Source organism: Phoenix dactylifera, chromosome 4 (assembly GCF_051530095.1).
Source record: "Phoenix dactylifera cultivar Ajwa chromosome 4, Ajwa_hap1_PhDact_Kaust_v1.1, whole genome shotgun sequence".
In the NCBI taxonomy this organism is placed as follows: domain Eukaryota; kingdom Viridiplantae; phylum Streptophyta; class Magnoliopsida; order Arecales; family Arecaceae; genus Phoenix; species Phoenix dactylifera.
Window position 1 is genome coordinate 49,730,095 of NC_143193.1, and position 25,066 is coordinate 49,755,160.

The 25,066-nt window shown below is 36.3% G+C and overlaps 2 protein-coding genes across 4 annotated transcripts; one reads left to right on the top strand and one right to left on the bottom strand.

Annotated features, from left to right (window-relative positions):
• Positions 1-1,200: 1,200 nt before the first annotated feature.
• On the top strand, positions 1,201-16,664 carry LOC103704830 (ran-binding protein M homolog). 3 transcript variants are annotated; one of them, XM_008788292.6, is made up of 11 exons: positions 1,201-1,365; positions 1,620-2,000; positions 2,940-3,086; positions 5,671-5,757; positions 10,307-10,352; positions 11,116-11,192; positions 11,525-11,687; positions 12,181-12,249; positions 13,997-14,056; positions 15,219-15,305; positions 16,063-16,664. In XM_008788292.6, the coding sequence occupies exons 2-11, from the start codon at positions 1,639-1,641 to the stop codon at positions 16,342-16,344; spliced, it is 1,380 nt and encodes a 459-aa protein (XP_008786514.1). In that variant the 5' UTR covers positions 1,201-1,365; positions 1,620-1,638; the 3' UTR covers positions 16,345-16,664. The 3 variants fall into 3 exon arrangements, with proteins under 3 accessions (XP_008786514.1, XP_017697706.1, XP_038989468.1); XM_017842217.5 differs by lacking the exon at positions 5,671-5,757 and having other exon boundaries at positions 1,215-1,365; XM_039133540.3 differs by lacking the exon at positions 12,181-12,249 and having other exon boundaries at positions 1,228-1,365.
• A 2,336-nt stretch (positions 16,665-19,000) lies between these two features.
• Positions 19,001-24,700, bottom strand: LOC103704832 (NagB/RpiA/CoA transferase-like superfamily protein). Its single transcript, XM_008788294.6, has 9 exons — positions 24,495-24,700; positions 24,288-24,343; positions 22,731-22,886; positions 22,475-22,574; positions 20,896-21,038; positions 20,687-20,792; positions 20,286-20,424; positions 19,922-20,190; positions 19,001-19,469 (listed from the first exon to the last, which is right to left on the bottom strand). Exons 1-9 carry the CDS (start codon positions 24,573-24,575, stop codon positions 19,389-19,391), a joined length of 1,131 nt encoding a protein of 376 aa, XP_008786516.3. The 5' UTR covers positions 24,576-24,700; the 3' UTR covers positions 19,001-19,388.
• Between the last annotated feature and the right edge of the window lie 366 nt (positions 24,701-25,066).

Genomic DNA, 25,066 nt, shown 5'->3' on the forward strand with positions numbered 1-25,066 from the left:
TTCATATTACACTTGTATCCAAACTCGATAACAAAAAAAGAGTTTGGATTTAGACCAGATTCATCAAAAACTGCATCCAAACTTTACTGATAATTGGATTCGAATTTGGTTCAAATTTTTAAATTATTTTCCTAACCAACTAACGAAGATTTTAACTATTTCAAAAAACTAAAGGATTCTTATCATGATAATCCTCCATATGTGGTAAATCAGAGATATACTACGGTGAAAAAGGGATATGATATGAGAAGCGAATGGTTGGTTTGAAAAAATTCAATTGCTTTTGAAGCATGTTTAAATTTTTATTTATATTTAGTTTGATTAAAATGATCAAAAACTTCTGAAATAGTAGTTGACAATAGTTAACAATAACATGCGTAAGAAAAATATATAAATGCAAGTATGAATAAAACAAATTAACATAAATCATAGTAAAATGTATGTGCCATGCATGTGACAGGCCATTAGAACATCTAGTACTCTGTGCATTTATCAATGTACTAGAGAGAGGTTTCACTCACAAGTTTCTTAAAAGAAAGCTTGACCAATAAAACTCGATAATATCAACCATGTAATTGATATTTCAAAATTAATTATAAGCTTCATAATTAAACTTATAAAGTAAATTCTTAGAGTTTCTTTATTTTTTAAAAAATATAAAGCCCGACCATCATATGGATAATAGGAAACATTCCCACATGCATGTTTAGAGGCTACAAATAAAGCATTAAAAATTCAATCCCAAATTATGAAATTTATACAAATTGTTCTTGGTTAATTAAATATGTAAACAATAATTATTCACAAATTATTCTACATGTGGTTATATAATATCTATGATTAATTCATGTTGTAACTAATGTTGGAAAAGAAAGAGGTGACGTTTAGTTGCGTCTTTTTTTTCTTCATTTTTGAAATGTCAAAGACAATAAATTTATAATTAGACACATATTTGAGATTGCCATTTATAAACAATTTGCAACGTATTCATGTAAATTTTAATAGTTGTAACGATAATGGTTGTCACCAAAATCTATTAAAAATTGATACAAATACAATCTCTAAAGATTAAGGTCATATTCATATATGTTATATAGCTAATAATATCTAAGTTTAATTAAAATTAAGATTTCTAAATTAATGAGGTCGGGTTATCGAGTTTCTGCGAATTATCTACGACATTATTCGGCAACAGGCGGAGGGCATTTTTGTCTAATAAAATCTCAACTCGGTTTCCCGATGCTCACGTCAGCTGCTTCTCCTCATTCGTTTCTCGGGAAATCGACTTCCGTCTTCCGGGAAGCTTAGGGTTTTGATTTTTTTTGCGGAGGAGGCCGTGGACTGAGATCGATCTGGCTTGTTGAGGTAAGCCATCTGATGCTTCAATCTTGTTAAGGTTATGGATTCTTGACCTAATTTGTTATTTGATTCGAATTTCTTGAAATTTTTTTGATCAAATGATTAATTTTGGGGTCTTGAAGAGGGTTTAGTCGTGGTCTTGCTTCGAATTTATTGAATTTCATTGGATTAAACGAACAATTTAGTGTTTTTGGAGCGAGTCTCATTGTGTTCTTGATTCGAATCTGTGGAAATTTGTTTCATTTCAATTGAAAAACTAGGGTTTTTGGAGAGGATCTGATGGTCAGCAATCAAGAATTAGCTTCCAGTCCCATTGACCTCTTCCGGCTGGCGGCACGGTGGAGGTCGGGCCCGGAGTGGAAGAAGATGGAGGAGGAGCTGGATTCGGAGCCAGTGCCGTCGCACCTGAACACAATCAACAGCTCAGGCTTGTTCAACATCGTCTCGACGGATAAGATGTCGGTACAGTACGTAGGATGCCAACATCATGGGCATGATGTTGGGGTGGTGCAGGCTGATTGCCCCGCCCCTACTCGGCGGTTCGTGTACTACTTCGAGATGACGGTGAAGAATGCGGGTCAGAAGGGGCAGATTGCCATCGGTTTCACCACGCAGCAGTTCAATATGCGGCGGCAACCTGGGTAACGTGATTCTCATTGTTGAGCCGATTGGCTTGTTTTAAGCATAATTCTTGATATATATAAGTTCTGAATTATGGTCATTTGATAAAGTTTATTTCTCGTATTCCAAGTGATTATAACAAAGATTCATATTGAAATCTTTTATCCTGTTAATTAAGGACTCATATTGTTATCTTCTCTTATCTGCTCCTTGACAATTACTGATGCGTTCGTGTTATGCATACAAGATAATGATTTTTACAAAACATTTAACATGGTGCTTAGAATTTGTGGACTTTTATTAGTCTGGTATGGCGTCTCAATCTTAACTTAATGTTGAAGTTCATAGAAACTTTTGCTCCATGTTAAAATGGAAGGTGGATAGTGATAATGAGTAGATGAGAGCAAGCAATATGTTTTAACATCCAATAATACTTTTGAACTGTTGATGTTCTTTTGTTTAGAAGCAAAATGCTTCCTCAAAAATAACCCTAAGTTTACCTCAACTATTTTATATATCACATAGTGCAGATCATTAGAGCAAGTGTCTTCATTTTTCACCTGGGAGAATGAAATATCTAAGCCTTAGTGCATTTCCTATACATGTTTCTTTTGATAGCTGAATATATGTCTCTGAAAACATTTTTTGCTCATAACATATTCTAGAAGGTTGGTGTTGTTCAGCCCATCGTTCATACTTCGTATGCTCTGGGCTTTGCTACAAACTTTGTGTGAGGTTGATAATTGCTCCATGTTGTCATGCCCCCTTCCATCTTTAATTAAAATAACTTTCATATGATTCTTTTTTTTGCTGAAAATTTATTTATCATGGAATTGCTATCTGATGTTCTCATATTACTTCAATCATTAAAATAACTACTTGATGAGTTTTAGCCCGCTGCTGTCTCTTTGTATCTTGATGTTGAACAATTCTTTTTTCTTCAATATTCTTTCTGCCAGTTGGGAAGCTAATAGTTGTGGATATCATGGGGACGATGGTTGTCTTTATCATGGACATGGAAAAGGGGAATCTTTTGGCCCCACATTTACATCTGGTGATACAATAGGTGCTGGTATCAATTATGCATCACAAGAATTCTTTTTCACGTAAGTTGGTTGTTAGTTTTAAATAAGAACCTAGTTGGACTTTCATCGTTACATGCATAGTTACGTGATTTGTTGATCTGTCAGCATACTGATAAATTTGCTGAAGTTCTTCACTATGACTGTCCTCAATGTTCTGAACAGGGTTTTAACTTTTGATTGCAGTTGAAGACTTTTGGTTAAAACAGAGCAAATTTGGGCTAGAATTTATCCAAAACTAATTTATGGGGCTAATTTAACGCATTATCAATTTTTAATATCTTTCTTGTGTTAATTTTTCTTTCTTTCTTCCTGAAATTGATTGAAAATCCATCCTCAAGTAAGTTCTTGTGTAGCTTTGAATTTTGGACTATGTGTATTCAGAAAATTCACAACTGTTTGGTTGTGGGGTTTCAAGAAATTTAGGAGAAATGTAAAGTTGGTTGCAAGGTCGCCGTACCGATATCGGTCGGCATACCGGTAACGGCCCGGCCCGGTGCATACCGGTCCCATAACAGTCCCGTACCGGTCCCGCACCGGTTCTCCAACGATAAGCAACCGGTACCGGATTCCACGCTGATCCGGTACCGGTCCCAGGCCGGACCGGTACGGCAGACCATGGTTGGTTATTAGTTTCAAGAAATTAAACATCAACTTGTTTAGATTTAAGAGAACTGCACACTGCAGAGAATGAAGATTTACAAAAGAATTGTTTAATTTGAATGGCCTCGATTATTTATTTTTAGATCCAAGAGTTAACCTTTTTCCTCTAAACCAAATGAAAATAGCATCAAGCGGCCAACACAAGACCAGTAGAGTGATAACTCGTAATCGCAGCCTGTGTTACCTAGTTTGTTGGTTCGTATGGTTCAAATTCAAATCCGTAATTTGCATTTGCTACCCAATGAACCTAATTTGCTAGCTGTAAGATTAAAAACATATCTTTACTACAAATATGAGAAAAATCTATTAGCTCTTATTAATTGAATTGATGATGTAGTTTTAATCCATTAATTCAAACTAGCAACAAAATGTATCTTTTTGTTGAGTTACAGTTGGATCTTTTGATCACTTGATATATGTGATAAAGCTTCAAACTCATATTCTGCTCAGTTGTTTATGTTAACTCGCATTAATAAGCTTTTGAATGAGAGAGAGATTTCGGGATATTCCCCTCCCAAACATTTCAGCTTTCTGACAATAACCAAGCTACCTGGCTTCTTTATAATTTCCAACTGCTGGGCCTCACCAATCCTATTTCAAATTCTTATCTAGCTGAACGTGATCACTCGTGGCCCCAACTGCTGACTTGCTCTTCAGCAGGAAGATTGCACCATTAGAGTTCTAACGGGACTCACTGCGACAATGGGAGATTAAACTCCATCTCCAACTCCATAGAGCATCAAACATAATATGTTTCTTCGTGTCATCTTGTTGGTTGCGAGATTGCTCCTTTTTGTAGCAAACATAGGGCAAGTGTTTGGGTAACCATGATCCAAGATATATTGATATGGGACACAGGTATGCTACGTTTGTCTCTTGGACCGAGACATGAGCTTTGGGATGCAGAGACAGTGGTTTAGATGATAGGATTTCTTCAATTAGGTGCAAAAGCTGTGAAATAGAACAGTTAGGCAGTTAGGATCTCTTCAGTTAGATCTGATGCTTGGGATTGCTTTTGACAGAATACAATTCATGCTCTTTTAGTATATATATTGGGTTCATATAAATTAAACAAGATATTCCAGATCCGTTTATATGTTGTGAATTTTCACATTGTTTAGAAGCATATCTTTTCTTTGCTTTGCAACATGCATACAACAAAGTTCCCTCAGTGTATTAATAGAATCCCTATATTTGGGGAAGATATTAACACAATGAGGTATTAGTTTTACTGTTACCACTAATTAAAAATTTGAAAATTAGGTATTTATATAATTTCAACATGAAAATATGAAGGTCGTATAAGATTCTAATTTTACGTACGATATGGTGAAGATATTATGTGTTATGCTGATACAAATACATATATTTATTTTTAAAGTTTTACCACATAATTTATTATATCTAAGAAGTTTCTTTTTTATTTACTAACAAACATTTTATGTCTTTCTAATTATGTATAATTTCTTACATTTATGATGAGGTTCCAGACAAGAATCATGATGTATTTGCTTGAAGAATATGCTGCATCAAAAAATGATGCCTACCATGGTTTTGACCTGATTTTTTAAAAATATATACATTTATATGTTCATTCCTTGTTCTTTTTTTAAAAAAACTTATTTTGACCTGAAACCGAAGAAACTGGTACTGAATTTGCCAGAATATTTCATTATGGCTTTGTACCTAAACCAAATCTGGAAGTAAGTTGTTAAATGTTGGTTCAAAATGTCTTCAAGTTGGTAAGCATTTCCCCTTTATTTGGTAGGCATTCTATCCCCTTTAGTTAATAGACACTCTTTTGGACTGAATGACGAAATTAGTCAATGTTTGAGTTTTTAGCCTGAGATTCATTCAGGTAGCATGGCATTTTAATTGGTCGATCTAAAAAACAATTGTTTTTAACACTTTTATGTTTATTTAAAAATTCTGTCTTGATTTGCAGAAAAAATGCAAAACTTGTTGGAATCGTCCCCAAAGGTATAAAAGGTCCTTTGTATCCAACAATTGCTGTTCACAGTCAGAAGGAAGAGTATGCCCTACTCTCTATCATAGTTATTTGCTTCCTAAGATTGTTCATTTTTTCCTCTTTTTTGGCCAGTGTGATCTAAATTTTACAAACACTATAAATAATCACCCCACTCCTTACTTCTGCTTCAGATACCTAAGCGGCTGAGCTTATTGTAGGATAACACACTGGTACTCTTTACGTGATCAAGTCATGGAACCTTGACATTATGTCTTTAATAGGTATATTGACTATGCTATTAGAAGAAGTCCTCTTTCCAACATTTTTCTACTGTCACGTTGGATATTCAATGTGATAGTAATATAATTTCATATATGGAGTCACCAAAGGACCAAAAAGAGAAGATTATGTTACTATACTTTGAGAAGGCACATATTTTCCATGATTTGTATCTGTTGAACCACAAACTTACATGATGGGTTTTGGAAAGTAGCAGTTGCTTCCATCTTTAGTAATTGTTTGTTTCACTTCTAGTGGTCTTTTTGTGAATTGTAGATGTCAAATCTACCTTTTTGCTTTGTATTTTTTATAATTCGTGGTAATTATCACATAGGATCACAAGTGGAAAAGAGAATAGAAAGAGGACTGGAGGAAGTACATAAGGCAGATGAGTGGTTCCACCATTTAGGTAGCAATGTACTTAACCCTGGGATTGTGGTTATGGTGCCTTTCCTTAAACGCTTCATAAGTAAAACTTATTTACAATATACTATGAATTGATTTTCTCAAAATTGCTCCCATAATTCAGTTTAGTGGAAAATATGCATGTTAGCACTTTTAGAGAGGTTGGTGATCCCATACTTGGAGCATAGGTATCATATTATCATAACTCAAGTATAAAAGGCTAGGGATTGATGATCCCATAATCACATTGATAATCAGGTTTGCTGGAAAATTTACATAACAGTACTCCTACACGAGCTGGCATGTTTCTAACTGTGGCCTCACTAGGGATGGAAATTCGATTGACATAAGTATTATGATGCCTCATAACATGTTGGTTTTCTTGTATCATGAATCATGATTTGATGTAATTAGTGTTTTGTTAACTTCATCATGTTTAAAGCATTATCATACCTTAACATAATTTCCTTTCATGATGAGCAAGGTCATGCATGTATTTGATTTGATCTATTTATCTGCAATGTGGCGTCATAGGCATCTTAAGCTCATGATGTCTTAATAACTATTAAATATAGAAACTTGCAAATAAAATTCACAGTGCCAGGATATTTAACACCAAATTGCAATTTAATGAAATACTTCATTACATCATCAATTAAGGGCAAACACTGGAGAAACTGTTGGATTCAAGTTATTGAGTTCAAACAAACAATAGGTAATTAAGGGCAAACACTGGAGACTTTGACGGTTGATATCAATTTCAAGAAGCTCAGTTTTCTTGGAATATCTTGTTTTTGATATTGGTATCAAGATGGAGAATAGATATCTTGTTTTTGATATTGATATCAAGATGGGGAATAGATATCTTGTTTTTGATATTGGTATCAAGATGGACAATTATGAAATACTTCATTACATCATCAATTTATTTCCCATCTTATCTTAGCTACTGTGCTATGTTAAAAGGTTTATATTATTGCCTTATTGGAGTCATAAAAAGCTGTCAAAAGTTCCAAACTAATCGAGACTACGTGCTCCTGGTTTAGCACTTTCTGGTTTGTAAAGTCTGTGCCCAGGAGCGATGCCCCATTAAGTTTTTCATATCGCTGTTAAGTGATGCATGTCTACAACATTGGTAGACATTGGTAATATTTTGATCATGATCTATTGTATAGTGCAACTCTCATAAATGCCTCTATGTCAAGTTTTTTTTTTTTTAAATTAGATGTCAAACTCAAGCATAAGGTTGTGTAACATCAAAGTTGTGTATTGCATGCCTTAAACACATGATTTGACCTACTTCAGACCTAGAGACTGGAGTCATTCTTCTTTGATTGCATTGATAGCCAATACCTTGTTGATCCATCCTTTGGTTCTTTTTAAGAAGTCTTGCCAGATGACTAGTATCGAACTTGTAAGTATATGTGCCCAGGGTTGTACATTTATTTCATGGCATGCCGATTTATGTTATTGAAAAGCTGAGCGAGATCCATAAGTCGTGCATTGAGAACTTACTGAGTGACTAAGATATTAAGGTCGGACTAATGCCCTGGTGCTCATGGAGGACAGAGAGTTTTGGCTACTGATATGTCACAGACTTGCAACGTGGTTCAATATGTAGGTTAATGCTGAACCAGTTTTCATTTAGTGGTTATCCGTAGACTGTCAATCATTTCAGGTCTTTTCTCCTTACTTCTCTGATAAGTTCCATGCCAGCTCCCTAACTTCTTTTCCTACCTTCTCTAGTCAAAGATATATGGATATGTTTTAAGATACCCCACTTACCTTTCTCTACTTCATCTCATCTTTCATTTCTTTCCTGTATCACATCAATGAAGCATGGTAGAATGATGATCCTCCATTCAACTGTTCATGTAAGGCTTCTTTGTTTTCTCAATCTCCCATGAGATCTTTTCTCTCCATTCCCCCCTTACTGATGCATCCTGCCACCCATCCACTCTTACATTTACACCTTCCTTTTTTTTCTTCCACCCAAGCTCTCACTTAATATTTTCTACTTTTTTCTTCATTCCATGGTAGAAATCCTTCTGTCATGCTAAGGCCATCTTTTATCGAACTTCCTTGTTGCTTGTAATCACTGTTGTTCTCTTTCTTATTAGCCTTTTTGCTATTCATCCACTCTTTTTGCACCCTGCCTGTCTTACTGTTTCTTATCATATCGCTTGGTGAATTTCTGCAAGAAGCTTATAGTATAGTTTAGATGCTTATAAATGAGTCAACTTACCTCTTGCCACTTGTACATCTTATATTCAGCCATATATTCAGAGTATGAAAGAAGCCTTTATAAGTAGCATTTTGAGAATAATGAGAAGCCTGATATGGAGAAGTAGAGTGAAGAAGAAAATCAATTATTTTTCCAATAAATATGACTTAATGTGCTACAATCACAAAATTGGAACTTTTATGCCTATTGGACCTGTTTTTCCATAAACCTTGATATATGAATCCCAAAACAACTCCAGGTCACATGCCTATGGACTGTAAGAATTTGCTGGTCAAGTTATAAGCAAATTTAAGCTTTATTCCCACTTCAAAAGTGAATTTCCCAGCTACATGCTGTTTTTGAACTTGCTAGAAAGTATATTCTTAACATGTGGATTTCTTGCCTAATAACTAGAATTCTATAAATATTTTTGAACTCTTCTAATAGCTTCAAGAATACAGAATAATATCCTTAAATGGAAAAAATTATGATATCAAGACTTATCTACGAATCACTATTTTTAAAAAATGACCTTGGTATTCACCAAGGCACTTGCTCAGATAGGGTGGCCTCTTGGGTATTTTAGACTCCGGGTGGGTGCCCTGGCAGCCTGCTAGGCCTATAATGCGTGTCTAACTTGGTCATGTCAGCAGTCTAATAATCATTTAGCCAATTAACTAATATAAGCCTCCCCACCTGGGCATGTCCTTGAGGAAGGGAGGTGGAGGTTTGGGTTGGAGGGTCTGAGTAGCTGGAGTTAGGTAAGCTTTTTTCTCACCCTTCATTTTATCTTTGTTGCAGATATTGTCTGCATCATTTGCTCTCTTGGGTAACTGGTCGTTCCACTGGGCATTTCATCTAGTTCTGAAGCCATTGGTCGAACACTTATATACCGTCTATTGCCTGCGATTTTCGACAAAATTGCAATAATTATATAGGTCATCATAAGTTCTTTATCTATTTCAGTGTTGCCATCTCCTCCACCTAAATAATTAAGGAGTTAGGGAAGCCTCATTTGGAAAGGAGGCTGTCTAACCTCCAATATGATTAACGGTACTCCCCTGATTAATTTGCAAAGTAGATTTAACAGCTGCTCGCTCGGGGTCAAAATGGAAACAGACAAATCGGAGGTGAATGTTGGTTGGAAACAATAGCCTATCCATTATGGGGCAACTTAGGCCTGTCATCAGCCGCAAGTCATTAAACATACAATTGCATGCATCTTTTAGATGGATTCCTTCTATTCATTGTGCAGATGCCTGTTGTGAGGTTTGACATTTATATTTCCTGCTTCAGAACAAAATAATGGATTTTGAACTCGAGTACACAACAAATATTATCTAGCTTCATGAAGCTAGCCTTGTATAATGAAAACATTTTGGTAACCTACTCCTATCAGTGAATGTTTACATGATGAACCTATAAAGACAATATTGATAGGACATCAAAGAATTTATTAGAATGGTTTTTGTCATGAGAACCTTTTAACATTTGATTTAGAAAGATAATGCATGCCAATTTCCTTAGATTGCACAGTTATTATGGTGGTAGCTCTTGAGTACGTTTCAAATCATTCTTTCATTTTCTGAATGGAAGTGATCAGACCTAGCCTGATCTTTCCTCAAAAAAAATGTGCTTGTAGCAGTATTCTTCACCTTTTTCGAATCTGAAATTTGGAAATGAATTCTAATGTTTATTCATCAGGGCAACTGTCAACTTTGGGCAGTATCCGTTCCTTTTTGACATTGAGGTATGCTGTAAAGTGTATATTGCATTTCCTTATCTTTGGATGCTTAGTATGTTATTATTTAAACAAATTGATTGCAGTTTGGATGGATTAATATATGTGCTGTGCTCTCTTGTTTCTTAAATTCTCTTTATGCAATTCTGTTGATATTTCTATCATATATAAATTTATAAATGACCCATGTATTCCCTTAATTATATGAAATTCAGTATTCTCATTTACTTGCAGGAAGGAAAAAAAGAATACGTTCTTGTGGCTGTAGCTATCTATTGTTTCTGCTTAGTTTTACTGCTGTATTTTGTTAAAATTATTATCAGTGAAAGTTAAGTCTGAGTTTACTTATTAAAAAAAAAGTTTGCCGGTCACTATTATTGGCTTTTTATTGACTAGAGACTGTCATTGACTTAGTTGCAAAAGATCTCTTAGATTACTTGGTTGACATGATGTCATCATCATCTTGAATTCCAAATGCAATGCACTTCTGTGACTATTTGAGTGGAATTGCTATGGCTGCAGCTAAATGACGATATTTTTTGGATATTCGTTGTCAATGTAACTATCATTGGAGGTATATCAAGAGATGAATCATGTTGAGTCATTCAGTTGATGTTACTAGTAAACTAATTTGCTGCAAGTCGATGTCTCATAGACTGCATGATGTTATCACCTTACTGATCAGAAGATGTATCTATAAGGTTGATTGTTATGAAATACAGTCTTTTTGGATGCTTACAATCTAATGCTGACATCCTATTCTTCTGAGCAGACTTTTATATTGGAAGAGAGAATGAAGCTGCCAAAAATGGTCGAAAAGTTGTCCCTACAACCTGATGTCAGTCATTGGTATGATTCTGTGCCAGAAAATCATCTTTCAACTAGATCGTTTGACTAGATATAGATAAAGGAGTATGTTTGTTACCAGTACCTTACCATAGCGGTACTGACTGATACTTGGTACGGACTGTACTGAGTGTTGGATTGCCAAACCAACCTCCGTATTGGGTGTACAGATACTATACCAACACGGTACCATTATAGGGTTGGGTAGAGATTGCAAACCTTGGTTTGCATAATTCTGCAACTTATTTGTTGGTGAATTTTGTGTTAGTTAACTTTTTTTGTCTGGAGTAGACCTTGCTGCACTCCACAATTAAGTAACTCTATATCTGTGTTAGGATTGTGCGTTCGTATCTGCTACACTATGGGTACCAAGATACACTAAATTCATTTGACATTGCAAGTGAAGATACGTGTCCTTCAAGTCCTGCAGTACAAGAAAATGGTTTTGGTGAACATGGAGATGTATATGCACTTAGCCACAGAAAAGTTTTGCGCCAGGTAAGAGGGTTATTCCAAACATTTTGTGCATTATCCAAATCATTTATTTAAGTATTGCAATTCAGTTTGTCATTTTTTGGGGTGAATAAAATGGTTTTTTCTGCGCACCTAACTATGGCATCACATTGTACAACGTTCTGGATATGCTGCATCAAATACTTGAAAAATTATATGTAGAAGTGTTAGATGATCAGATTTCGTACGATGAAGTATCTCAAGGAAAAATGTTTGTGGTAATGTTTGACTTCTAAAAGGTTTAAAACAGTCCGCCGTGCTGCCTCTCCTCCCCTTTTTTTACTTCCTATATTGAATCAGTTATTTTCAATTTTTGTCTTTGTATACTGGTCTATGTCAATTTTATCTTTATATACCTTTTATATATTTGTATAACAGTTAATGCCTTGTTCATTTGTCATCAGAGACTAATCAAACTGTTTTTTATAAATAAGGAGTGTCATTTATATATTTTAACAAATTATTTCTAATAATGAAGCTCATCAAGAATGGGGAAATCGATACTGCATTTCAAAAGCTTCGAGAATGGTATCCTCAGGTTGTGCAGGTATACTTTTTGAATAAAATAAATATCCATGGAAGAACTTCTATCATTTCACTTAATAACTATCTTGCTTGTTTTTTCTTCTTTCTTTGGTATTCTCCCTTTGAGATACTGTTATTTATGCAAATGCAAAGAGTAAGAGAAAAACATATGCAAAAGATATATATTCAAAACAACATTATGGGCATACGAGTGTTGTAACCTTCATTGTGTTATGCTGTTATTATCAGCAAAGTTTTTCCAAATGAGTAGAACACCACTCAAGGAGATTCAACACTGTTCATTGAGGAATATAAAGTCCATTGTTTCCTTATAGTAGAGCCTCTCAAGTTGAAAGTTCGGGGTGACATAAATATTTTAAAGTTCTAAAGATATAGAATATACAGCATGCTTGTACGTATCCAAAAATAAGATGGTATCAAGACCCTAGATACATCTTACTTAAATTTTTAAACTAGTCACAACTTCATATTTGCCTTGTGGAGGTTAATAGTCATGCATATAATATGATGGAGTGCAGTGCACTGACTTGTGATTGAGAATTGAGGAACAGTGTTTAGGGTGGATATTATTCTTATTAGGGCATAAACCACATAATTTCAGTTAAAAGGGACTTGGACACCATAATAAGAGTAAGTTGATGGTAATGGGCATGCGTGTAAAATCATACGTAACCTAGTGATGCGCAATCCATATACAAATGTAAAAGGAGAATCAAAGACTACATACTGACAGCACATCCACCAATTTTGTATTAAACATGTATGCAGAACTACAAGCTAGTGCATTAGCCTTTTCTAACATACTAATTAGATTTTAGGTGCAACATATACCGAGTTTGCAAATAGGAAGGTGGATAGACTGTACAATTTATACACTTCCAACGAGGAATGTGTAGGAGCAGTACCATTTGGCCAAATGTGAGAATCAAAATCAAATGATCATAGAGGTTGCAAGCACTAGGAAGTAGCAAAATTTTTATTGATATAATCATATTCCAATTGGTTGGGAGTAACTTGATTTGATAAGAAATTACTCACCAATATGACTTGGATGCTTTAAATTTAGCTCATCTCTTGCTTGACATTCAACCTGAATGCCATCTGACTTTTATATCAACTGCAGTTAGAGGCCGTAGTCACAGAGGACATGTTAGTTCATATATCCCTCAGTACTATGTTATATATTGCATATTATGTTCAAGAGTTTGAGTTAACTTGGTGAAGGGAAAACAAGTCATGTTTGCTTTTTGGTTTTGGGAGATGGACATGTATGCAGCTTTGGCTTGACACTTTAATCTTGACCTATTTGTGGCTATATATACATCTTCCGCTGTCATGAACACTGTAGGGCTGAAGACTTTTGTTATTTTGTTTTTTCTTTTAATATTATGGTCTTCTGATGCTGAGCTTGAATGCTTCACGCATACTGTCTGTATCTTTACCAACAAATAACCTTACTCATTTACAGTTTGTGAATGTTAGTTTTTTTTTAATTAATTTTTCGGAGACACAATCTTAAAGTGCTTATTCGCTGTGAAATGGTGAATTATATGCTTTTGACTGATTTGACCTTGTTATTTTTGATATATGTGTTTAATCTGTACTAATTTCAGTTATATTATTTAATATCATTCCATTTTGAGGCCTATTTTTACCTTCTATAGATTAGGCTTTTAAACTCATATATCCCTTCTGACAGGATGCAATTGTACTGGTCTTGTGACTAAAACAATAGTTTTTGTCTGCAGGATGACACATCAATTGTTTGTTTCTTGCTTCATTCTCAAAGATTTATTGAGTATATCCGGGTACCTCTCTACACGACAAATACAATAGCTGTAAAGTGAATTGTTGTTTATTTGTGGAATACTGAATGCCATTACTATATCTTAGCAGGTTTTTTCATTTACTGTTTTTTAGCATTAGAAAATTTTTAACCCTTATACCTCTGTCTGTGCATTATTTATTTATTTAGATATCCATGATGTACAGATGAGGGCAACTTAATGTTTGTAATGAACTATTTGTTTTTAATTACTTGTGTCGAACAAGGGTGTCGGTCTTCTTGGCTTCATAGCATAACTTTCATCTTGAAGCAAAAGCTTCCTTTATGCTACCAATTGCAAGAAGCCCTGCAAGCTTCTTCATAATGTAAAGAGCTGATGAGTTGCCATCAAGTGGGTTAAGTATGAGAATGACTTTTTGCTCTGGTGGCTAACTTGAGATTTTTGACTCCTCTCATTTTTCGCACTTTGTTATCTAGAATCAAAATAAAAGGCAGGTATAGGAATTTTTTCATTCTCTCTCTCCCCCCTCCCCCCTTTCTCTCTCTTCTGTGGTTGAACGATTCTACGAGTTCTCCTCGGTGAGACCAGTAAATGACCCATGGCACTTGGGCCATGCACCTAGTTGGCCTGTTAATGGTTTCAGACTCATCCTTCGGGTGTTCCACTATATTGAAAATGCATTTACTTCAAGAAACTGTGATTTAGTGAATGTCCTTTCTATGCGTATTTAAGAGAGGGGCTTCTGTATCACTGTTGCTATTGTTTTCTTTTTACATAGTCTCCACTTGTTGAAATTATTTAGATCCTATTAGCACACCATGAACCATTTCATTTTGGTCTTCATTACTTACTCTCATCTGGATGGGAGATTGTGCACTCTTTGGTATGAAACTTAGCTTTTGTTAAGTTTCTGTATTACAAAGAATTTTTGGATTATGCCAAAACCATGGAGTTCTGCAGGACATTTATCTACTTTTGCTCAAACTTTTCTATGTATGTCACTCAAAAAGCTGATTTTCATAGTACACGTGTGGTTAAAACTTATAAAGAACACAGAAATATATAGGCAGGAGAAACGGGCGCATTCTTATTTTAGGACATGTCTCTAATATCTCTTGTATTATATATCTGTATAGCACTCCATATGTGAGGCATTTATTTGTTTTGGTGATGTCTGTTTTAGGTTGGGTTCTTGGAGGATGCCGTAAGATACGCCCGTGCTGAACTGGCCAATTTTTTTTCAGTTAAACCTTTCACCGAGCTTCTTGAGGTAATGTAATGCTTCAGCTTCAGCTTGTTGCAAATCTGTGGCCCTGCAATTTTTTTCTGTATTCTGTTACACCAATTCTGAAGTATTAATTTTAGCTTAGGATTCATAAAGATATCATTGTTACAGTTCATAATATTGCTCTCAGTAAAGATTATATAGAGGGGGGATATGCAATTGAGGTTTCATCAGATCCATGAAAAGCAGATAGTCTTTCTAAAAGCTGGTTGTCTCTTGGGTTCAGAACCTGCCTGCCTTCACCAGGGTTGTCGAGATCTAGGGTAACTTGGGTGAGGTCACCCCCTATTCTGCAGCCAATTGACTAAAGGCCTCTCTTCATCCAAAAAATAAAAAATGAAGGGGGTTGGGGGGTGGGGGGTGGTTTGGTTTACAACCTCCAAAATTTTCTGGAAATGAATCATCACTTGCCGGCAATGTAAAAACAAGCAGCTGACATTTTATTTCTTCTTTAAAATCAAAATTTGCAAATGTATTACTAATTGCTGGTTAAGCATTTTCATTTATAAAGAAGGGCATCTGGTCATTATGATTCTGCAGCAAGACAAAACAAAACAAAAGAAAAGAAAGACACGCACCCACGAAACAAAAGCATGAGCTTTCAGGACAAAAGCATTTTCATTTATAAGTGGACAAAAGCATGAGTTTTCAGGATGATTTTATCTTCATCATGTTGCTCTAAGTATTGAGAGCTGCGATTTTAATAGATCAATTCTATTGTCGTAACCTCTTCTGTTGGTAGGACATTATTGCGCTGCTGGCATACAATGCACCTTTGGAATCATGTGTGGGCTATCTACTTGAAATGTCGCAGCGTGAGTTTGTTGCAGATGCGGTGAATGCAGTGGTCTTATCGACAAATCCTAACTTGAAGGATCCTGAAAGCTGTATGTGCACGGTCCTTGAGAAGTTACTGAGGCAACTGACATTGTGCAGCTTGGAAAGAAGGGCATTTAATGAAGATCAAGGGGAGGCATTCTATCTCCACAGAGAATTACACGGGGCAGGAAAGGCCAAGTATTAGCTAGTAAGACACTTGTCCGTGTGAACTGGCAGATGCTCCTTATATGCTGCAGTAGTTGGTCCCATTTTTTTGACAGGTTATCAGACGAGCATGAAATTCATGGTTTGGCTTTGAGAAAAGCTACCGATGACCAATGTGTAAAGACATACTGTCCACGAGACTGAGAATTGCTGCCTTGAAAAGCTTTTTATTGTGCCATTTCCTGCACACTGAACATCTAAATTGTAAGTAAGTTACAATAGTTAGAACCATGAGCAATTGTCTTGCATACCTCGTGTTGCGAAATTTGTGCAATTTAGTGCATGGTTACTGTTTGGACTGATTCCTGCCTTACCATGATTGTGCGTGTGTGGATTTTGACACGGAAAACAGCTACATTTATGGGCTTGACTCTCTAGATACCTTAAATATGAAGCCTTGAAGAGCTAAGATATTGAAGGGTTGGTATTTTTGTTCATCTTGCCTAACAATTATTTAAGTTTCTAGTAATGTATGCATCTTTGTGATTATAACACTAATGCCTTGTCAAAATTTTGATCTTGTTCTGTATTGACAGTAAGGTGTATGTTTGTGAATACCATGTTCACCTATTGGCAATTTTATTTGGGAATATTCAGTTCTTATGTTTTACGTAGAGGCGGCCACTTTGATTTTCAATTTCCACATTTCATATAATATAATTCTGTGGCCATTTTGTGGAAACACAAATTTTTGAGTTATCATATATTTAAGAATCAAAGAGGGATTGATTTATTATTATGATTTATTTCAACTATTTCATATAGTATTCTTAAAATGATTCTAGGATCAATTTATGGAAATTTAAATTTCTGAATGGAATGAAATTCAATAATAGGTCTCTGTGTGAGACTTGGGTGGTAAAATTTAGTCATAGATTTTTATGTAATTTGTTAAATACGTTAAGAACCATTTTTGAATTTTCTGGAACCAGAAATAGTGAGTTTAGAACCATTTTCTGGATCTTCGTTTCCATGTTTCATTTTTTGTTTCCTTTGTCTCATGTAATGATCCCAAAATAGTTTTGCAGTCACTGTATGAAAAAAAATGAATTCTTGGGTAGAAAGACTTATCCTTTAATTTTATTTTCTCTGTTTCACATAGTGACCCCAGCATGATTAAGGGATCATTATATTGGAACATAAATTTTCAGGTCCTAACATATTTAAAAAGCAACGAGGGATCGAATGATTTTATGGTCACTAAAAGGAAATTCAAACTTTTGGATTCTGAATATAATCAACAAACGCGACCAATCATAACGTACCCAAAAAAAAAAAAAAAAAACTCGATCTATCATAAATTCTCGTGTCTCACAGAGTGACCTTACAAGTTATATGCATGAGTGCAAGCCCTTGAGGATTTTATTTCCTTCAATGGAAAGGAAATTGTTTAACACGTATAACTCGTAGATAGGCATACAAAACATCTTGGATTCTGTTTCTCATATGGCTCAGAACTAATTGGCAATTATTATGCATGAACAAAAATCATCAAGGAATTAAACCCATTTGACATGCCTTCACTTTGAGCACGAATAAAAAACATCAAATTCCCGGTATGACATGCGACCAATCCATAATTATGATACAGATGCATGAACACAAGGTGCTAATAATTTTCTTTCCCAGAATGTTGCAAAATCAATTGATAATTGCAACTAGGTAAACCATAAAGGATATTTCTCTTCCAAATATACTCCTATATATATATATATATATGTATATATATATTATCCACAATAGCTCAAGTACATGAACCCAAATCACAATGTACCCTTATTCCAAAAAAAAAAAAAAAAATCACAATGTACAACTTTATGATCAAATCTCACCTTCATGGATTTATATCAGGGGAGAAATCCAAAATGAGAGTCTCCAAGTCTTTCCACCAAAACCATCGTCAAGTTCGCACCTTTTAGACTCCTCCATATGCAGAGGCCCCGAACACATTCAAAGACACGATCGAAATCAATATTTTTTTTTTCCCTCTCCAATTGCCAAGAATCCCAACCTCTTGAAGCTCCACTCAATCTCGGCGGCTAATAATCCCTCGCCAAGTTGCCTCTTTTCCGAGCTCTGCCGAGACTCCGAGACACCGTTTATCTCTCTGTCTCACTCCGATCGATGCCAGAGCAAAATCCAACCAAATCCCTCACGAATCCCCCTCGACGAATTTAACGAACCCGGCCTAGAGCTCGACGTCATCGAGATTCCGCTCGTCCATGGGGAGGTGGCCAGAAATCTTGCCGCAATCGCCGGAGGGAGACGAGAAGGGGCCGCCCGAGAGTGTCTGAGAGCTCGGCGATGGAATCGGGATTGGAAGTCTGAAAAGATTGGGATTTTCATCAAGGTCTAAACAACTAAAATACAATATATACTTTGCCATGGGGTTTTGTGCAAAACTTATCTATGGTGCTATGCTGGTCCCCTGGGATGTGAATTAGAGGAAGAATAGGTAGAACCCAGGAGACCAGATATCATTTCCCCACAAATGGGGGAGAGAAAAGGCAATGAGACCCATGGAATTTAAAAGAAGCATCATCATGCAACTATTGCTCCTCTTCATGATAGGAGCCACTGTAAGAAGCGGTAAAAGCCAGCTTCTCTGTTAAAACCTTGAGCAGCCCAAAATTAAGTTTCAGCAGAATGGCCTATGGCTGAAATATATATATCACAAAAATGTTTCATGGTGCTAGGAACATATCCAAGTGCTTTTAGGATCAATCAAGTACTCTGCAGTCGATGTGAGCTTAGTTCATAACTTACAATAACAATATCGATATCTGGCAATGATCCATGGCAGTACTTTAAGCCTAATCCAGTATACATACATCCAGTGTTATATTTTATGCAACAGGACTACAAGACCTATGAGAAAACAGGAAAAAGAAAAGGAAAGCTAAGCCAGATGTAAGACCAAGAGAGCTCCATGGAGCACCAGCACTGATGCATACCTTGCTGGAAAATGCTCATATCAACTGCTCTTCTCCATGCGCCCACCAAACAAAGAAGTGAAAGAACTCTCTACTCGATGCCGTTACCTTGTGCTTTCTGTATAAAACCTTTTATATCAAAAGCATCAGCAGTGGCCTTTGTGATGGCACCCTGAACACAAAGAAGAATAACATGTAAACACCATACAATTTTTGATTCTAGCAATGAGCTGTAATGAACTTTTGTTGCAACCAGAGGAATAAATAGAAAACAACAGAAATAGGCCCCATAACAAAATCCACAAATATATGGACTACATGCTCCATCAGCACGGTTCCATTCACAGGCTAATCTTTTTCGATGCCAATCTGTCCAATTGTCTGAAAATTCATTAACATCAGAATGTGATTGAACCTTTCTGGATATGAGCCAAAAAAGAAGAAAGAACTCAAAACTATCTGGATTTCCTTCCCTTGCAAAGGAAAGAAACCTCGCATCAGATGCGCATCTCTTTAAACTCATGAAACTCGCAGGAAGTCTTATCGAAATGCTACTACTTATTCAGCACAATTGAAATACCATTTAACAATAATAATTGAGAGATTTTGGTGTGTAGAACAAACCTTTTCTGTTATTATAGCTGTTATCAGATTAGCCGGGGTAACATCAAATGCTGGGTTCCAGACAGCGATCCCAGAAGCAGCTACTTGCTTTCCAAGACCTCCATCAGAACACAACAACTCTTTTGGCGATCTTTCCTCTATAACAATTTGTCGCCCAGACGAAAGTGAAAGATCAATAGAAGTTATAGGTGCTGCCACATAAAATGGTATCCCATGGTATGATGCAGAAACAGCAAGGCTGTATGTTCCAATTTTGTTGGCAGTATCACCTATAGAGTAAAGTAAGCACAAAGTAACATTAAAATTTGAATTAGTTCCAAACCATATCACTTTTTTAATTCTTATGTTGGTACTTGGCAGTTACCATTTGCAGCAATACGATCAGCCCCCACAATGACTGCATTAACACGGCCAGCTTTCATCAGTGCAGCAGCAGCAGAATCTGTTATCAAAGTTGCAGGTATCTTATCGTGAACTAGTTCAAAGGCTGTGAGCCTCGATCCCTGAAAATCGGTGAACCATATAAACGCTGATGTAGGTAAATCAAGATAATAATGTGGACACTCTTTAATATATATCCAGTCAGCAGAAATAGTTTGAGCAACTTAAATATCTATGGTAGGATCTTAAAATGAATCACAGAGATTTCAGAATAAGTAAGGAAAAACAGCAGCGAGTTTACTACAAAAGTTCCAGTAAAAATGGTCCAGCAAATTTGAGGGGAAAATGGTAAAAACCAAATAATTTGGAGGATTGAACTATTGCCTGGTTAAACGGCCGTGTTTCAGTGCAGAAGGCTGCTTCTAAAGATCCTCCAGCATGGAGGGCACGGATGACCCCCAAGGCAGTTCCATATCCAGCAGTTGCAAGACTGTCAGCAGAAAAAGATATAGCAAGGCCATAAGTGAAAACCTCTCTAGGCTATTTTTTATGAAAAACTAAAAGAAACCAGAAGACTGGTAAACTTGACAAACCTGCCAGTGTTACAATGAGTCAAAACAGACAGCTTTCCTGAGTCTTTTAGCTGGCATGGAAGAAAGCTAGCTCCATGAAAGCCAATTGCTTTGTTATCGGCAACATCATCCGTAAGCATGGTTTCAGCAGCATCAATATATGACTGATGGGAGAATTAAAAAAATACAGCACCAATAGATAAAGGGGGAGCTATCATATTAGTGGTGGAAGTTTTTGGAAACGAGTAAGAAAGATGAGCACACACAATCAGCAAAATAAACAAACCATAAGCATACACAATCAGCAAAATAAACAAACCATAAACACAAGAAGTTTGAAGAGTCAGTTTTGTTAATATGGTTAATAAGAGATTTCAGGTGCCAATCTTAAGGAACAAAGAAGCGGCAAAATGAATGGTTTATAGTAGGATACTGGTTTTGGCAGCAAGAAGAGTCCAGATTATGAGGGGTTTGTTTTCTGGGTAACCAGGCTGTGTGTACCGCGAAGCGAATAGTGCAGCAGACTGGGTTGCCTCATTTGTGGCAGAGTACTCTATAGGGGTTCTTTGGACCAACTCTATTCCGACCGTGTTGAGCGACATTTTATTTTCTGACTTTATGGGATGTATTCATACAAGGCATGTACAAACCGTCCGATTTGCCGAGAGAGAGAGAGAGAGAGAGTCCAGATTATGATTTTGTCTTGGAGGTACTTTCTAGAACCTACTGTGGCAAGTTATTAGATAATAGTGAAAAATTACAGTAGTGGTTGATTTACTCAGAAAAGCTCATAAGTGAAACACTAGTATGATAGGATATGATATCAAAGGCACCTGCAAAGAGCAGAACATTTCACTCCCAAGGGAGAAAATCTAAGCAGAGCAGCAGCAATTGATGTGCTTCATAGATCTAGGCATTGTCCTCTGAAAAGCATTTACATTATCTCTAGTGGCATATGTGAAAACCCTGATAAGCAAGAGTGAGCCTTACAATAGGCTTTGAGTTTTCAGTCTAAGGAGATCGTCTAAAAGAAGTTCACGACCTCAGGAAGATTTTTTGTCTGTGATGTACCATGTTTTAAATCCTTTAACATTTTAACCTCTTCCATGAAAGGGTGGTTTCAGCTCACCACATCAAAGTAAAGAACTATCGGCATGCGCTCCATGTGCGCAAGCAAATGAACTAGAAGTCTAGAACTGAATTCCCTCAATCATTCATCTAGCATTTCATATGGCTTCCTACAACCACGCCATGCAGACTCTAGAGGGAATTAAGAATGGACCATGTACCAAAAGGGTTGTAAAAGAACATTAAAACAATGCATAATGGGACAAGGACAAATGCAACAACAAACTGCATTGACTGATCAGTTTTCTAATTAAGTCGACCACAAAAAAATGTTGATCCATACTCTAAAGCCCTTTATTTTATTCTATACTCTAATAAGTCAGCTTCGAACTACAAAAAATAACAGAGAAGTTATCCAAATGTCGGTCAACAAGACTGTAGACTCTGTTTACAAAAGAAAAAAAAGGTCAAGCACAGCTGTAACATGAAATCACAAATATGGTGCCTCACAGATAGAACCCATATAACCCACCTGAAAAACAGTTTTGGCCTCAGTAGCAGTCTTGGCAGTCTTTAACACAATATTTTGAAGTTTTGTTGAAGCATCTGATAGATTTACAGCAGTTGGTCGGCTGCCAAAAAATGAGCCTGGATTAGGTGCTGATGGGGAATTTTGCTACTAAGAGAACTAAAACAAAATGTAACCATGGAACCATAGTTCACAACAATGATGGTCAACTTATCAATATTCATAAGAACATTCACACTACCAACTTGGATAACAATACCTAGAAACAAGGTACTCCAATTTCTTGACAAGGAAAGAAGCTGCATCCCCTGATGTCCCAGTGAAATCAAGGTTAAACACTTCTACAGCTAAGGAGAGGGCTGCTGCTATCGCAATTGCAGGTGCACCACGGACAACCATATCCCTCACTGCATTCCTAAAAGATTGAAAAATAAAAAAATTAAGATAATAAATGGAATTTGCTAAAAAAAAGATGGTAAATGGAAAGCAGAATAGAGAGGTTACAGCACGTGAGTTAGAGTGGCAATCTGAATTGAATTGTAAAACAAAACACTCCAAAGAAATATACTTAAGAAAGAAAGGTTACAGCTTAACAACAGAACCTTAAGTCCCGTCGAGTAGAATCTGAAGCACACTCTTTTCTCTGAGACTAATCACTGCTTGTAAAGCTTGCAAAACAATAATATAATGTTTGGCTCAATTCAAAATCTGAATCTCACATGGTAAAGATATATACGTTTAGCAGATCTATTCAGCATAAGATGCATCTATGTGTTTCTTTGAGAAGTTGAACATCCTACAGTTCACAGGGTCTGGAAAATCCCAATTAGCTGCTTATACAAGGCCAACTCATTTGCCCCAACAATTCAGCATGTCCAAAAACTAATAAATTTTAAAAACTTGTTTTGTTTGGTTGAAAAGTTCTCAATAGTAAACAGCTTGTTCTCGCCTTATAGTTACCCACCAGGGGAAAAAGAATCACCTTTTTATATGACTATTTACATGAATCAGGCTCTCAAACTTACAGTCTTTGTGCACAAAACACGATTTTGTGAATATCCTGCTTAGGCAATTACTACTGAACGAGCCACACGGTTGAATGCTTTACAGCAACAACCAAAAAAAAAAAAGCGTTGCTTAGGTCCACAAAAATAATTTTCTCAATGTGACATAACCAAAATATAGCTGTGCGAAGAAACGGTAAATCCATAAACCTCAAGGGAAATTATGATTTGGTGGACCCTCTGATCATCAGTGGACCCAAGTCTAACATATATGCTTGCTGCCATAGTTAACCACCATAAGATTCTTCTCCAAAAAATGGCATAATAAAGAAGTCATTAACCAACTGGTCAATTCCGTGACTGTGGGTCCGTTGATCCTTTTTATCCTTCAAAAAGGGTACTTTTTTCCACTTTTCTTGTAAGTCTTTATAAAACGCCTGAAGCTTTAGTTGAAACAAATTTCTGACTCTGATTTTGGCCGCTCTTTCACTAGGAAAAAAAAATCTCAAAGCAACCTCAATGCTAGAATATGAGCTAAGATACCACTCTTAAAGTTTCGATTTTGATTGGAAACTTAAATCCATAAAAGAACCAATTTTCGTAGAACCTGTAAGCGTTTAAAACAGGAAAGCTAAAGAGAACACTATTAACTCAAAGTGAGGCCGGCAAAGATGCAATTTTGATTGAAAACGTAAATCCATCAACACAACCAGTTTCTCTAAAATCTAAAATTATCCAAAACAAGAACTATATAGCACTTTTATCAAACCAAACACTCTCAAGACTCCACAATAAGGAAAGATTAAACTTACCATCCATCGGTGGCATCCCGGACATCCAAGTACACGGTTTCTATAGGGAGCCTTCTCTACAAACAACACCAAATCCAACCATTTAGATTAAGAGAAAAAGGTCTTTCGGATGCTTAAAGCTTCCAATTTGTATCAATTAAGCAAGAAACAAAGAAAAGAAGTATCCGGAGAAGGAAATGGGATTGGGACTGGAGAGAACAAGAGGACCTGGTCGAGGAGGCGAAGGGATCCGCGCTCGTAGCAGATGGACTGCAAAGAATCGCTCTTGCCATTGGATTCGACCGCCATCCGAACGCCAAATTCTAATGCTAAGCGGAAGCAGCGAGAAATGGAAGAGAGCCGTAGAGGCCCGGCTTCTATTATCGAAGAGAGAGAGAGATGAGAACAACAAAAGGGGGCGGTCGTGGGCCCCAAGAAGCGGCGTGAAATTGGAGGCGCTGATTAAAAAAACTCGGACTCCCACCCCCCCGGGGGGGCAACGAACCTGACCCAATTATGGTCCCAAATTCACGTGACCATTGGATTCCGTGCAGAGAAAAGTTCGAATAACATATTAAATAAAAGTTTAGCTTATAGAATAATAAAGGAGAGTAGTGCCTTCGTCTAATCATTTTTTCTTAAAAAATAATTTAGCTTATAGAATGAGATACGTACAATCTTTGGTGCGGGAAATTATAAATGATACTGTATTTAGGTGGATCCTAACGTGTCAACTTGGTTTCCAATGACCTGGATTTGAATCCAATAAATGATATAGAGATCTCATATATTATTGCCTT